This window comes from Colletotrichum orchidophilum (assembly GCF_001831195.1).
Source record: "Colletotrichum orchidophilum strain IMI 309357 chromosome Unknown Scaffold_40.1, whole genome shotgun sequence".
In the NCBI taxonomy this organism is placed as follows: Eukaryota; Fungi; Ascomycota; class Sordariomycetes; order Glomerellales; family Glomerellaceae; genus Colletotrichum; species Colletotrichum orchidophilum.
This window is the reverse complement of record NW_019172996.1, coordinates 234,590-248,726: the sequence shown is the minus strand read 5'-3', so window position 1 is coordinate 248,726 and position 14,137 is coordinate 234,590. Positions and strand designations below refer to the sequence as shown.

At 52.1% G+C, this 14,137-nt stretch overlaps 5 protein-coding genes across 5 annotated transcripts; 2 read left to right on the top strand and 3 right to left on the bottom strand.

Annotated features, from left to right (window-relative positions):
- Nucleotides 1–556: 556 nt before the first annotated feature.
- CORC01_05722 (uncharacterized protein) lies at nucleotides 557–3,059 on the bottom strand (the record flags this gene model as incomplete). Its single annotated transcript, XM_022617364.1, has 5 exons — nucleotides 557–1,639; nucleotides 1,694–1,923; nucleotides 1,975–2,311; nucleotides 2,374–2,514; nucleotides 2,583–3,059. The coding sequence occupies 5 exons, from the start codon at nucleotides 3,057–3,059 to the stop codon at nucleotides 557–559; spliced, it is 2,268 nt and encodes a 755-aa protein (XP_022476181.1).
- A 5,084-nt stretch (nucleotides 3,060–8,143) lies between these two features.
- Nucleotides 8,144–9,545, top strand: CORC01_05721 (uncharacterized protein; the record flags this gene model as incomplete). The annotated part of the gene is made up of 5 exons (XM_022617363.1): nucleotides 8,144–8,296; nucleotides 8,370–8,857; nucleotides 8,913–8,977; nucleotides 9,046–9,451; nucleotides 9,512–9,545. The coding sequence occupies 5 exons, from the start codon at nucleotides 8,144–8,146 to the stop codon at nucleotides 9,543–9,545; spliced, it is 1,146 nt and encodes a 381-aa protein (XP_022476180.1).
- Nucleotides 9,546–9,915: 370 nt separating this feature from the next.
- Nucleotides 9,916–11,029, bottom strand: CORC01_05720 (alpha/beta hydrolase fold-3 domain-containing protein; the record flags this gene model as incomplete). The annotated part of the gene is made up of 2 exons (XM_022617362.1): nucleotides 9,916–10,858; nucleotides 10,983–11,029. The coding sequence occupies 2 exons, from the start codon at nucleotides 11,027–11,029 to the stop codon at nucleotides 9,916–9,918; spliced, it is 990 nt and encodes a 329-aa protein (XP_022476179.1).
- A 1,140-nt stretch (nucleotides 11,030–12,169) lies between these two features.
- On the top strand, nucleotides 12,170–12,433 carry CORC01_05719 (uncharacterized protein; the record flags this gene model as incomplete). The annotated part of the gene is made up of 1 exon (XM_022617361.1): nucleotides 12,170–12,433. One exon carries the CDS (start codon nucleotides 12,170–12,172, stop codon nucleotides 12,431–12,433), a length of 264 nt encoding a protein of 87 aa, XP_022476178.1.
- Nucleotides 12,434–12,824: 391 nt separating this feature from the next.
- Nucleotides 12,825–13,819, bottom strand: CORC01_05718 (GDSL-like Lipase/Acylhydrolase; the record flags this gene model as incomplete). Its single annotated transcript, XM_022617360.1, has 3 exons — nucleotides 12,825–13,281; nucleotides 13,348–13,429; nucleotides 13,498–13,819. The coding sequence occupies 3 exons, from the start codon at nucleotides 13,817–13,819 to the stop codon at nucleotides 12,825–12,827; spliced, it is 861 nt and encodes a 286-aa protein (XP_022476177.1).
- Nucleotides 13,820–14,137: the final 318 nt, after the last annotated feature.

Below are 14,137 nucleotides of genomic sequence, written 5' to 3'. Positions count from 1 at the left end.
TGGACTATAGCCTACTGCTACTCTAAAACGTTTTATTGGATTATGGATGATATGAATAAAGCAGCCTAAGCCCCAAGGTTCGATCCGCATATCACCTCTCGGCTTCGATGAAGACATAAGCTGCCGAGATGAGTGTTGTTGCTCCTCCAACAGATGCTAGGATTGCCTCTTTATCTTGAGGACGGTGTGGAGTGTTTGCCAGGCAAACAGCGAGCCACACCAGACAAACACCATCCATGGAACACAAACGAAATGGCGCAGTCAGGGTACACAGTGCTCCTGAACACACGCGCCATCTCTTTCACAACTAGCCTCGATGGCCCAGTTGCAAGGTCGGCAACCCCAACTTCTTGTTCCTCGCACTATTGACGGGTGCGTCATACAAGGAAGAGCAGTTCATGAGATGATCTTCATGTTGTAAATACCTAAACTTATGTCTAGAGCGACGCTAGATACTATTTGCGCCTCAAGTATGGTTACAGTTGTCAGAAGGAGATACACGCTTTCTAATGCTCCCACAGGACCCCAGTTCCCCAAAGCAAACCAACCAAACCCATCAACGCCTTTCATCTCCAGACTTTCGTATCCCAGCCTGACCGAGCCATGCAGTTTGCTCGTCCAACCGGTTGTAATGCGCATCAATCACCTCCTGGTTCAAGTAATTCAACCGGTGACCACACCGCGTCCACTTGACGTCGTGCGCCGTCGCCGAGTCATCGCAACACCCGCCCCAACAGTCCCCGATGCGGTCAATCACCGGCTGGAACTTGGCCGCCTCGCTCCGCCGGCTCCGGTCAATGATGTTGAGCATTGTCGGGATCGCCACCTCGTGGAAGACGTCCGCGCACCCAAAGACGTGCGCCAAGAAGATGAAGTCGGCAAAGAAGCGCCGGGGAATGTAGAAGATGTCGGACCAGCCCACGCAGAACTCGTCCTCCTTGATCGTGTAGCCGCGGTTCATCCGGAGGATTTCGCCGTTGACGGCGACGGTCTTTTCGTTCCACTTTTCGGACCAGCGCCACCACTGGGGGTACGTTTGCCAGTCCGTCATGCACATGTACCGCGGGCCGTTGCCATCGTATTGCCGCGTGTTGTGGGATGTCGGGAACCAGATGGACTGGCGGTTCTCGTCGACCCAAGCCATCGGGTCGATCCAAGAGTCGAAATGGAAATACATGAGGCCTTCGATGTCCGGTTGCTCGTCGAGGATGAGCTTCATCGTCCGGGCGACTTGCAAGTAGATCGTCTCAAATTGTGAGTATTGCGAGTGGGTGAGGTTGTGGTAGTCTTCGGGCTTGTCCTCGATCATCTCCGGCATGGAGATATGGACGGTGTGATAGAAGGGCTTGTACTTCATCAGTAGGGGCACGCGTTCCATGCGCTTCGCGTTCCAGCGAATCATGGCCAGCGTGTTGCTAAAGGGCGAAGCAGTGAGGTTGCCGGGTCCCGTGGTGATCTTGAACGGTTCCTGCTTGTCCGTAAAGGGTGTGATGATTTCCACAGGAGGCGTCGAGCATTTCCCGTCGTCTCTCATGACGAGTCGGTACTCGGGGGTGTGCGGGAGCTCTGAAAGTGTTGCGTAGGGTATGATGCCTGCGCTTAGAAAGCCGGCGACAGTAAGGAGGCCGAGCTTTGCTTTCTACGTGTGGGTCAGTTTTGGCCTTCTCTCAAGATAATCGTCGAGTCAACCGACCTTGTAGGACACTGGCGGCGCCTTCGAGGGCGGGCCATCATCCACCGGGAACGAGCTACTGTATTCTTTCAAGGGAGCATACTTCATATATGCCAGCGAAGCGATGAACATGAGCGCCGTGCCTGGTATGACGTATATGCTGTAATGAGACGAGAAGAAGCGCGCGGAAACAAGTAGCAACACAACGCTGGTGAAGTCGTTGACGAACCACCTCAGCCACGAGTCGACCTCTGCGACACGTTAACAATCTTCCTCGGAAGCTGCCAGTGAATACAACCTACTCTTTTGTGCAACAGTGCTGATCAACGCCACCACGGTGGTCAGGAAGACCACCGACAAACCCTTGCTGTCGTAGCCGCCGAAGAATGTGGGTTCGAACGAGCTGTACAGTCGCACAAGCGCATGCACAAGCAAGTTGAGGATCGCACCGAAGGCTCCCAGCACCATGTTTGCCCCGTTCGGGCTCAGGTCGGTACCCTTTAGCAGCTTCTCGCCGTTTATGTCGGCTAAGGCGCTGAAGCTGGCTTGGCCGACGATGCTGAAGTAGAGGGGGAGCGGGTACGTCGATGCCCTTGTGCTGTGTTGCGGATAGAATTGGGAGAGCACCAGGCCCGAGGTCTGTATACTGTTTAGCGACCCTGTAGGCCAGACCCAACCTGCTTCTGAAGCAGTTCACCTACCTGGATCAAGAAGGCCATCCATCGGGTGTTTGGGCCTTTCAGACCAAATGCCGGTGTGGTGAGGAGGCCGGCTGCGACCGCGATGCCGCTCTTCGAGATGGCCACCGTACCTGGATCGCTGACCAGGTAGTTGAGAAACAACTGGGACATAGGTCAGCTTTTGCCTCATCCAAGGTTGCGCGAGCGCCAAGCGCTCTTCAGGTCCGTACTAGGTTGTTGCTGAGCATTTGCAGCAAAGCAATCCTCATTAATCCGAACCTCAAGTCCGCGTCTCCCCAGACATAACGCCAGAGCGCTGTCGCGCCTCCCAGGCGGCGAGTTTGTCGAGGTTCTTTCTCCGCGGCGTGCTCGCCAGACGTCCGTCCGTCCTCAGCGCCGAGATCCAACTCCTCCTCATACTCCTCCAACCTATTGTCCAGCGAAGAGTACTCGGCGCTGGCACTTCGTCTGCGAACCTCGCGTTCCAACAAAAGGGTCGCAATCAGAAACCGCAGGAACTCGGATATCGTCAAGCTCGAAGACGGGGAAAAATTAAACTGCCCTCGCTCGCGGGAATTCCAGAGGTTGATCGCGGCGCCGACCTGGAGGAGCAATAGCCCGAGCGCGGCGAGACACGGGACCAGCCCGGCGCCACCGGATCCGGCTACCACCATCGCTCGGCGGAAGATGGACCGGTTCACGGCCATGGCGACTGGAGAAAAAAGAAAAGAAAGAAAGAAAAAGGAGTGTAGGCGGCGGCGGCGCAAGCGAGCGGCGGTCTTTCTCAATCGCTTTCGATGTTTCCTACCAGTTTTGACAAGAAATCATGTTTTCGTAACCACCACGAGTCGAAAAGAAGACTTGCGCGCCAGGAAAGTGAAGAGGACACCGAACGCTTAGCTTGGCCCTGTTTTTCCCCTTCCAAAATACGAGTCGTGGCGTGGGGGGGCGATCAGCGTCGCAAAAAGGCTCCCCTCGGCCTCCCGAACAATCGCAGGGCGGTTCGCACGGAATCTGCTGGGGGCCAGGTTAAAACCGGGGACGAACAGGGGAACAGAATCGAGCTCGAAAGTTCCCAATCTGACTACGCGGCGGACGCGCCGGGTACGAGATCGTCGGCTTTGGGTGCGTGGAGCAAGTACCATGTGCGAATGGGGGCAGCTTGGCCTCGGGATATTCTGCGAGGGCGGTGGTGATTTTGAAATCGTATTTTAATAGTATCGTCCAAATGAAACCTCTCTCAACCAAAGCTTAAGTTGCTAATAAGAATAGTATTATACACATTTAGGGCGAACTGGGGAAGAAAAGCATCCCCTAGCATGGCAGACACAACTCTGGCACCGAGTTAATTAGCTCGGCTGTCGCCTGTTTGCATGATCCCCGTTGTTCTGGGGGTCAGACGCAACGCCAAGTGGACCGATGAGCGCAGAAAAGCATCCGTTTGTTAAACCCTCCGATGTGGGCGCCCGGCAGTGCTTGATTGCAGTTGAGCTTTTGCCCGATCAGTTAGGTGATCACGAAAGAGGGGAGGATCTGGCCGCAGTACATTATTTTCGGCGCAGCACCAGGTCGGATGAGGGAGCCTGAAAGTCGGGTTCGCGGTTCACGAGCAGAGAAACTTTGCCAAAGGCTGAGAGACTTCCCACCTTCTAGAGCCAACGGGTTGGCGTGCCGCGCGTCCTGTGACATGGTGTCCTCAAAGGCCAGCCATGCAGAGTAAACTTCAGGTTGACAACCACCACACGAGGGATTCATCCAAGGCTGCAGATACGTGTGTCTCTTGACACCAGGCTCGCCTTATGAATGCGTACCAGAGACAGGGCACGTGTTCGGCCCAAAAATTAGAACTGGCTTTCCACATGAGTCGCAACGGCTGTCACGGAACTGCACATCTCATGGATACAGCCTGCTCCAGAAAAAACAAGACCGGCTCTTCAAATGTGGCCCGGCCGTGAGGGGTCACACTCCCATTGGTCCGTCTTATCACACAGCGCCAGGATCGAGTTCCCAATTTAGATCGTTTGGAGGGGCCTTCCGGCTCCCCTTGGAGAGCACGGTTCAGCCATGTCGTAGCCGTGACGGCACGCAACGCTCACAGGGGGATTGCGTTTGCTTGACCTGGCTCTGGAAGCTGATCTGAAAAGGTGGGTAGGCCAGAAAAAGCAGGGCGGCCGATGCTGGTCCGTCCGTCTTCGCCTGAACTGCGCGGTACTGACAAGCGACGAAATGAAGCGAGGTGCTCCGCCGCGTTGGGACGGGGGAATTCAGTCCGCTCATCCAAAGATCATGTCAAACCTGTCCTGCTGTCCTACCATGGTAGAAGATAGGTAGGTGATCAGAAAGGTGTTCTGGACTTAGGGGGCCGTGAGGGTATTGGAAAGAAACAAGAGTTTACTTGTAGCAAGCCGGACATTCCAATCGGGATCTGACTTGAAACACATATGCATGTTGACCCCTACTGCAGCCAAGTTTACCGCGAATCAGAGAACAAACATGTCTCCGTCACTTGGTAGGGCGCATGGCTAGTGTGAAATCCTACAAGAACATCCAGGGGCGGCTATCCAAGATCTAGCAGAATTGCCACCGCCAATTGGGCAAGCTGACTTGGCTGCAGGATCTAGCTGCGGGACTCCGCAAGGGACCGGCCAGATGGAGATGGATTATCCGGTGGCCTGGATACGATGCCACGAGCTTCCGTTTTTGGTGCTTCTCCATTTTGGTAGCAAGTATCAGGTTCAAAGTCCGCCGAGTTATTCACGACTTTATGAGCAGCGGTTGATAGGAGCATCTTGGTATCCGGTCACGATTCGCGGATGTTCAAAAGCCAGGCTTCTATTCTTTGCCCGTACAGAAGCTGCCGCCGTTTCTGTGGCCAATCCAGATGAGATATTGATGAACTACCAAAGACAACGGCACTACGGTCGAACCTCCCGTTTGCCATTCCATGTCCAACTCGGTTGACCGATAAGCTCGACTGGCGCGACACCTTCCGCGCGTCTGACTGGTGGCCATATCACTGGACTCAACCAAGGTAGGAGGAGCCATCTCCCGCGTTAGCTGAGAGACGGGCAGCGCTAGAAGTTTTCTCTCCGTCCGAGTAGTTCAACTTCAGCCAAGCACACTCGGCATAGTCCAAGAATTAATCCAGGGATCAATCAAGAGAGAGAAGTAAAATCTCATAGTGTTCAGCAAAACCACGGCCAATCTTGAAAGGCCGGCCGCCGCTCCAATCTACGGGTATCTGCCGGTCTCGCGGGCTCGGCCCCGTCCTCCGGGCCCACACTTGCCGTAGAGGGCTGCTTCTTTTTCGATTAACACAACGCCAACTCAAGGGCTCAATTGGCAATTTGTCTTCTTCATTTCCAATACGTTGCCTTCATGCCGATCAGTCAAGCGGGCTAGGGTAGATTGGAGAGATTTGTTGCCCCTCAAACCATCCTATGGTTGTCCCAGGTATCCGTACACCACGGGATATTCTGTGCCTTCTTTATCCACACATTAATCGAATAAAGTACTTAGACACCATGGGTAATAAGGGGGAATGTGGTCCTGGTTCCGACGAACGGACCGTACCGTCCTCTGATGCCCCGCTGGTCCGCTAACCTTCAGAGATTATGGAGAAATCACGAGTATGCACACAGCGACTACGAGCTTCGACTGCGGGCTTGGAAACGACTACGGTATTTGAATCTTATTCGCACTTCCGTCGTTATTATTTCCCAGTAAACATATACAATGTCAGAGTCTGCATGGTCACGGTCCTTCTCGTAGGCCACTGAGGCACGAAGGGCCCAGAACCGCGTCAGAGAGATGTGGATATCATAAGTTTCGTCTCGCGAACCACAGGACAGGATGGGGGGAAAGGGTTCCAATTCTCCTCCACAAGATTCGATGAGCGGAGAGCAAAGATTCTGGTTGAATCTTGGAGAAGCCTCCATTTCAAAAGAAATCATGTGGCCTTCATACCAGTTCGGTTCAGTAACCGCCATCTCCCTCGCCCGTGTGACGCCAGCAATGTATCTGGCTCTGCCTTTCTGATTCATTTACCTCATCGTCATTAGGATGGAGCGGTAATCCCAGAAGCAAAAATTATGCCTGTCTTGGCTGTTTGATTCACCCCGAGATCCAGACTCGGCAGGGTCTGGACGAGCTGACGAGGCCTGACGCTTCATGCAAAGTCCAACCCCCTCCTCATCGCGTCAGTCACCACAAAATCGACGAGTGTTTTGGCAGCGCATTTTTGTAAGTCTGCGTAGTGCTCTTTAAACTTTGACTAGAACAATGAGAATGCAATGGTTTGAGATATTGCCAGTTGAACAATCCTTCCGCACCGAGGCGGTTGAATGCTCTCATTTGAGATGGCATATGATCGACTGATCCCTCTGCACAAATGTTGCATTAGCTGACGCGGATCTGCATTTGAGCACCTGTCTGGTCTCTTTTCTGCACAGTGATATAGCGTGCGCCTCGGAATTTTGTGAAAGGAAAATGAGTGGTCGGCGGATTCGGCGATACTTAGGGGGTTCAAAGGGGGTTGGAGGACGCATGCATACACAAAGGACTCCTAGATGGGAGCTTGACGCCACATTCAACCTTTGGAGTACCTCGACTTTTCACTAAGAAAGAGCTGTTGTGTAACGTGTTCCCCCAAGACTGACTCAAAACTGGCAGGTCTAGCTAGTTGATCCTGCATCACCACAAGCCCCTACCAAAGGGGTGGAATCGGTTCCCAATGAGGTGAGCCTCTCATATCCTTACTCTCATTAACATCCAAACATTGGGTAGTGCTTCTCGCCATCGGCCCGTATCCTGGATCTTGCAACCTTGCCTTATGGTCTAGAGCATTGTTTCGATCAACCTATTTCGAGACCATCACTGAGGACCGCCCGAGGACCGGCCGACATTAGCCTACTCATATGGACAACCCCGGCAAAGGCGTTCCCGTCCCCCATGATGGAGGTGTCCTCAAAAAGGCGAAAAAGCAACAGCTAAAAGAGGAAAATTTCATCAACCCGCCACCGTGTGCCGCAAGATGAAGCTTACACCTGGAGATTTGCTCATGACGGGGCAGAGCGCGCCTCTGCTTATGTGGGTGACAGAAAATGTGATAGACACAATATCACCAAACCCCCGCCCCCCCTATTTCATAGTGGCTTGCCCATGCTGCCACCTCTACTTTTCCTACCTAATACATGAGGATTATTTTGAAAATGATTTAAAACTGATTAGGTATCAATATACTTCGTAACATGAAACTATACATGGTCCGCAGGTTGAGAAGAAAAAGGCAAGTGTGGTGAGTAGTTTGTGTGTATCACTTTCTTTGTCTTTGCTGCTTTCTAATCCTGCACTGGACAGGCAAGACTCTGAATGCCCACTATGTCTCCAATATCTAGAGCGTTGCACCTGCAAATGTACGTCAACTTCTTCTACCACTTCATGGCTTGATTCATATGGGTTGAGGTATTTATAACACGACAACACGCAGCTGAGGCCCAGGTATCAATACGTTACATGGCTTCGCCCCGGCATTACATAACTCACTGAAACCTGCCCTATCTTAGTCCGGCTTCCCCATCCCTAAATCGTCGAAGGCTGAGCTAGTGACGATCACTGTCTTGGCATCCCTTGACAGCGGCACTGGCGCGGATCACCTAATAAAAGGTCCCGATGATTTGGTTCTAGGCCTTGGTCCTTTCTGGGGAAATTTCACCAAACCTTAAGACGACCCGCTGCCAACTAGACTTGCTTGAGTTTGGGGCCGCGACCTTTTTCATCCAATGCGACGACGATGGCTGCAATCGAGAGCAACGGCCCTGTTCTAGCGGGAGTCTCGTGGTTCCTGTGCTTCTTTTGCGGGGCCTTTTTGGCGTTACGAATCTACGCAAAGTTGAGTCGAGGGCAGAAGCTGTGGTGGGACGACTTTATCTTTTTATTCTCGTGGGTACGCGCACGTAAACTTCAGCGGGGGCACCTTGTCTATCCGATAGTTCAATTCAACTGACGTCAAGTCATAGGCTTGCAATTTCTTCGACGCGATCCTCACCCAGATTGGCGTCGGCCTCGGTTTCGGCCGGCACTACTACGATATCATGCCCCAAACCAGGCTCTTGACAATGGCCCTGTACACTTCGGTGGGAGCATCAATCTCGTGCGTTGCGTCGACTAGTAGCAAAGTAGGATTCGGCGTGACTCTCCTGCGACTCACGACAGGCTGGTACAGGATATTCGTCTGGTTCGCAATCGTGACTCTGACCATGGTCATGATTCCTAGCGCAACCTTGTCGTGGCTAAAGTGCACCCCCGTAGAGAAGTACTTTAACCGGCAGATGGAAGGCACCTGCTGGGACAACTCCGTTACGCTCTACTACGGCATCTTCAACATCACGTGGTGCGCTCTCATGGACTTTGCCTTGGCAATGGTTCCCTGGAAACTGATTTGGGGGATGCGGCTAAGGAAACACGAAAAGCTCGGCATCTGCTTCGCAATGAGTATGGGTTGGTTGTATGTCAAGTCTAGCGTCGACATGTCCTCCTGTATGCTGACCTTGATAACACAGAGCAGGTATTTGCACCATAGTCAAAGGCGTCTATCTCGGTCAAGTGGAGCAAGTTGATTTCTTTTGTAAGTCGTACGCCCACCGCCGAGAATACCCCCCTTTTCACGTTTCTGACAATGGATACAACATGTAGTCTATGGAAAAGATGTAACTCTCTGGACCGCTGCAGAAACAGCCACAGCAATCGTAGGAGCGTCGATTCCGGTCTTGCGAGTGTTTGTCAAAGAGAAAGCATCTAGGCTTGGCGGCGAGGATGAAGCCGACCATGACAACAGCAACGTAAACCCGCATAACATGAAACTAAATACGTACCGGAGCACATTGACCTCTACAACGGCGACAAGCTCCTCAAAGGCGACGAATGAGGCCAATCAGGATAGTGCCCCAAGCATCCAAAAGAGCGAAAGTTGTCTTCTAGTGGATATACCCGATTCCAAGCTTCATGGAATCGTGCGAACTCGGAATGTGGATGAAGAAAGTCAAGGCGAATCAGGAGACGATCGATTTGATGGCACTGGCCACAGCCAGGAACAAATAAGGTACGTAATCGCTATAGAACAATGACTCTTTGTCTAAGTCTTTGTCTAACTTTCCATTAGGGACGAGCAGGACTTTTTCGGAAGAGCACTGTGATGGTCCAAAGCTACGAATGGAGCCAGGGTGTTGTGCAGGAGCCACAGCCACGAGGACTCTATCGTACATCTTTGAATGAGAGCAACAGCGTCTCGACTCAATGGCTTGAGAATGTCTGGAGCGTCTCACCTGCGGTAAAAACATGAAGTAATGATAGTAATGAGAACCATGAAGCAATTTGACTAGGCGAATTTCTACCTTTAGTGACCATGAGGCACTGGCATTTCTTACCGCTCAATTACCTCCAATGACATAACTATCTGCCCGAGCCAACAGGATATTAGGCACAAATGAATATAAGGAGCCAAGCATTTGTTGTTTCTAGTATCAGTCTACAATTTCACTTGTCATCAAAATTCAGCTTCAAAGATCACAAACTAGTAATCTCCGGAAAAACTGCCTTCACAATCTCATCGTCTGAGACCCCCGATTTCAGCAACCAACGAAGACCTTTGAAAGCATCAACATTCGCCTTGACCGCGGATTTAACTCCGAAGAATGTGTGATACCCGTGGGGAGCGCCGGGATACACGTCCAGCCGAGTCTCAACATTGTGAGCTCTCAGGGCTCTCTCGTAGACTAGCCCGTCGTCTCTAAGGAAATCCAGACCCCCAACCTGCAGATGTGTCCGTGGCATCCCGACATGAGGACTGTTAGAGTTGAATGGCGAATAATCTGCCGATCTGACATCAGGTAGGTACTTGGATTTGAAATGCTCAAAGTCTGCTTTGTTAAGCATTGGGTCCTTGGCATTCTGCTCCCTTGCAAAAAAGAAATTCTTATACTCGGGAGGCACGATCTCTTCCTCGAGGAGAAGCGGAGCCATGAGCCAGACACCGGTGAGAGGGGCCTTGAGCACCACGGTGCCATCCACCGTCTTTTGGGCCGTCACAGCCGCGAGGTTCGCGCCAATGGATGGGCCTCCAATGATAAAGCCTGCACTCAGGTCGACGTCTAGTGTGTCGGCGTTCTCGGCAATCCACTTGAGCCCGTCTTCTACATCGTGGGGCGCTGCGGGGAAAGGATGGGCTGCGTTCAGGCGGTAGGAGAGGCAGATGACCGTTGCGTTGAAGAGCCGAGTCAAGATCTTGGCGAAGGGGTTCTGGTGATGACGATCGCCTCTGATGAATCTGCTTCCATGGAGGAGGACGATGACGGGCGACGACCTTGCGTCCTCTCGCGGGTATGGTATGTAGATGCGGGATATTGACTCGCGACCATCGCGCATGGGGATTTTGACATAGTGCTCGAATACTGTGTCTGCGACCGAACCAAAGTCTTCAACTCGCTGCCAAGTTTTGAGGTACTGGAGTCTGTGTGAATAGCCAGGTTATTTCATGTTCGGGAAGATTTCTCCAACCTTTTCGATCTCCGGGCTGGGATAAGTAGTCAGCCAACCATGCGCCAGACACGTGAAATGTAGCTATAAATGCTCACTCAATGACACTCAAGGCAGCAATCTTCTCCTCTGTATCGTACTCCATCGTATCGACAAATGCGTTGGTCTCAAAATCTGATGAGAGCTTACTTGCACCATTCAAGGTCCAGGTGAAAACGTGTGTAAGTCTTGAATCGTCGGGGAGAAGACGGTGAGGAAAAAGAGAGGACTGGGGAGTAAATACCAACAGCGAGCGATCAGCTTTTAAAGCCAGTCCGTATAACCGACGTGAACGCTTCCAGCAGGGTCAGAAGATTGAATATTTGTCTAGTCTCAAACTTCAGCGCTCCGGGCCTCGTCTCGGCACCAATTGTCCGAGAATAGAATGTGTTCGCTTCGATGATCGCCTCATGGGTATAAGAGCATTGCTCGCAGATGGATCGAAACCCGGTCGAACAGTCTTCTTTCACTGCAATGAATCATCCCACATTAGTCGTGTAACCATACGAGAATGGCTGTCTGTCAAAAATCGGCTCAACGGTCTGGCTGCATTTGAGGTTACATCGAAGAAATGCAGGTTAGACCCTGTTCATGGAAAGCAAGTCTTGGCAATGGTTTGTGCCCTCACAAATGCAACTTCAAATGGGGAGCAAACGTCTTTCTTCCGGACAACAATATCTGATTAAATGGAATACTTCTCTACTCCGTGATACTTGAGATATGGGCAGTAGAACTTTGCCCATAGTAGGAGCTGGGGCTTATTAGGTGAGGGCATGCTGCTGAGCCGGTGTAGCTATGATATGATTTGTCTGATTGGTCCTAGATACCTTGTCTGGGACTCAATGTTTCTTTGTAACTGTCCTTTGATCCGATCAAGACTCTTCAAGAGTTTCTTAGAAGAGATTGGAAGAGAGCACCAGAAAGAGCTGATCCAGTCTATGTGCCCTAGCACACTTTGCCTTTCACAAGCAGCAGACGACAATGACTTAGTCTGAGTCTCAGTTTGAATGATGGAACAAGACTTGTTAATACCCAGGAGTTCTGTTCAAAGATGACAGGCAGAGTCTGATGAACAGGAGCTAAAAATACTTTTATAGGTCAACTCTGGAAGCCTCCCGCAACTCATATTGAACCCACTATCCCCAACGTATCATTCTCAAATCCAACGCTCCGCAAAAAGCTCATCACCAGCAGCTCGAATGTTCATTCGTGCTACTCCATTTGCAACCAGTTCCAAACCGTAACTATGTGCAATTACGTCCTCATCGTCACCAAGTGCCGCCAGTGCGGCCGCACAATCAGCTCGTCCCAGTCCGACTTTGTCTACTGCCCATCTTACAAGAACGGCATCGGCTGCCAGGTTGTTCAGCGAGACTGCCACACGCAGCTGATCTGCTGCTCTAGCTGCCAGCGCGCCTACCATCTCGATTCTGCCATCAACGATCTCGCCCTTGTTGGTGACAAGGAGTCTGGTTCCGATTCTGAGGATGGCTCTGCTCCGTCTCAGTAGTATGATTAATCAAAATTGGTGAGTGGTTTTGCCAACGGCTTTTGAGCACGTCTTTCCATGCTTTCGGGCTTTGTGATGCTTCGTTTTTCGTGTTAGTCTGTTATAAATTTAGGCTTCTTCCCGCAAACTCAATCAATCCCACTGCCTGCCTACTTTTGGCGCCACAACTTGTCGCCTATATTTGAAGTCATCTCCAATGTTACGTGCACAGTGGCACTGCTTAATGGGTGATGCGCTACAGCATAGTTTTGTCTTGGCTTCAAGAAACCTCAGTACAGCTTGTCGTTGGCGCCCGCTAAACTAACAGCAAGGGTCTAGTCTATTGGATGATTACGTGACGTGAATGGAGCTGTATGGATGCATCTCCTTACAACCGGACTCAGTAAGCGAATTAAATCGGCAAAGTGGCGTTGACCTGAAGGCAAGTCCCCAATCTATCTCCCTCCAGCCTCGACGTGGCATTAACGACGTACTCCTGCAGCGGCGACGTCCCGCACTTGAGACCTAGCACGAAAGCCCCTGCAAATGAATCCGCAAGCTTTGGCGACATGTGTACGGCGTCCATCGGGTACCCCTCGACGGCCGCCTGCGGGCCCTGCACCTGGAGGGCCTGGGCGCTGTAGTTGCCGTGCGGGACGTAGTAGATGCCAGCCGCAGGTCCGCCGAGGGACTCGACGACGTGCCACGAGTACCACGAGTAAATGGTCGGCGTCCACGAGAAGTTGCCGGCTGAGTACGGGTTGACGGGGGTCGAGGTCGAGATGACTACGCGGGCGCCGAGTGAGAGGAAGGTGGTGGAGGCGTTGCGGAGGTAGGTGGTGTAAGTTTGTACCACTTCTGTCTGGTTGCTGCGATGAATTAGGCCATTATCCGTACTTGGCAACCCGGGCTTTTATCAAAATTCATAAACCTACTTGAATATTACAGGACAGACGTTGTCTCCAATACCAGGGCAGTCAACTCGGTTCTTGACTGTATCGTTGATTGGATTCCCGGCTACTTTTGTCAGAGGGCTTGCTGCATTATCACTGGGAGGAGTTATTGGGTATAGTCTAGATACGTACGTCCGTCATTGTGACCAAACTCAATGATAACCCAGTCACCAGCCTTGACCTCGTCAATGATCCGCTGGAATCGGCCTTCTCTCGTGAAGGTGCGTGCGCTCCGCCCGGCGTATGCCGAGTTGTTGACCCGGATCTTTGAGGAGTCGAGGGAGTAGTGCAGGTACTGTCCCCAACCCTGTGTGCCATTGTGTCCGCCGTCCGGTGCCATCGTGCTGTCGCCAGCAAGCCAGAGTGTGTGCCGTTCGTCGACATCGGAGCGCTCGGTGGGCGCCGAGAGCGCCGATCCAGCTCCCAGGAGGAGGGAAACCAGAAACAGCTTCATTGTCGGATGAGTTGGCGCGGTTGAACAAAGCCATGCTAGGACGCCACGCCTCTCCCTTCTTATTGTTCTTGAGGCAGCGATGGTACCAGTGACAGCGGATCTCGGTATCCAGTGCCATTTAGGGTGTCTGGGATGTCGTCCACGTCTCCCCGCATCGAACCGAACTGGCAGACCTCTAAACTGGCATTTCCCCGCGTATTTCAGGGGTCATTTGGAGGGGGAATTAACGAACGGCGGGACCGCTAAGCTGAATGAATACTGGTGGACCGTTGCTCAAGTTACTATGTACGCACGAGTGGGAAGGCAACTGAATAGCCT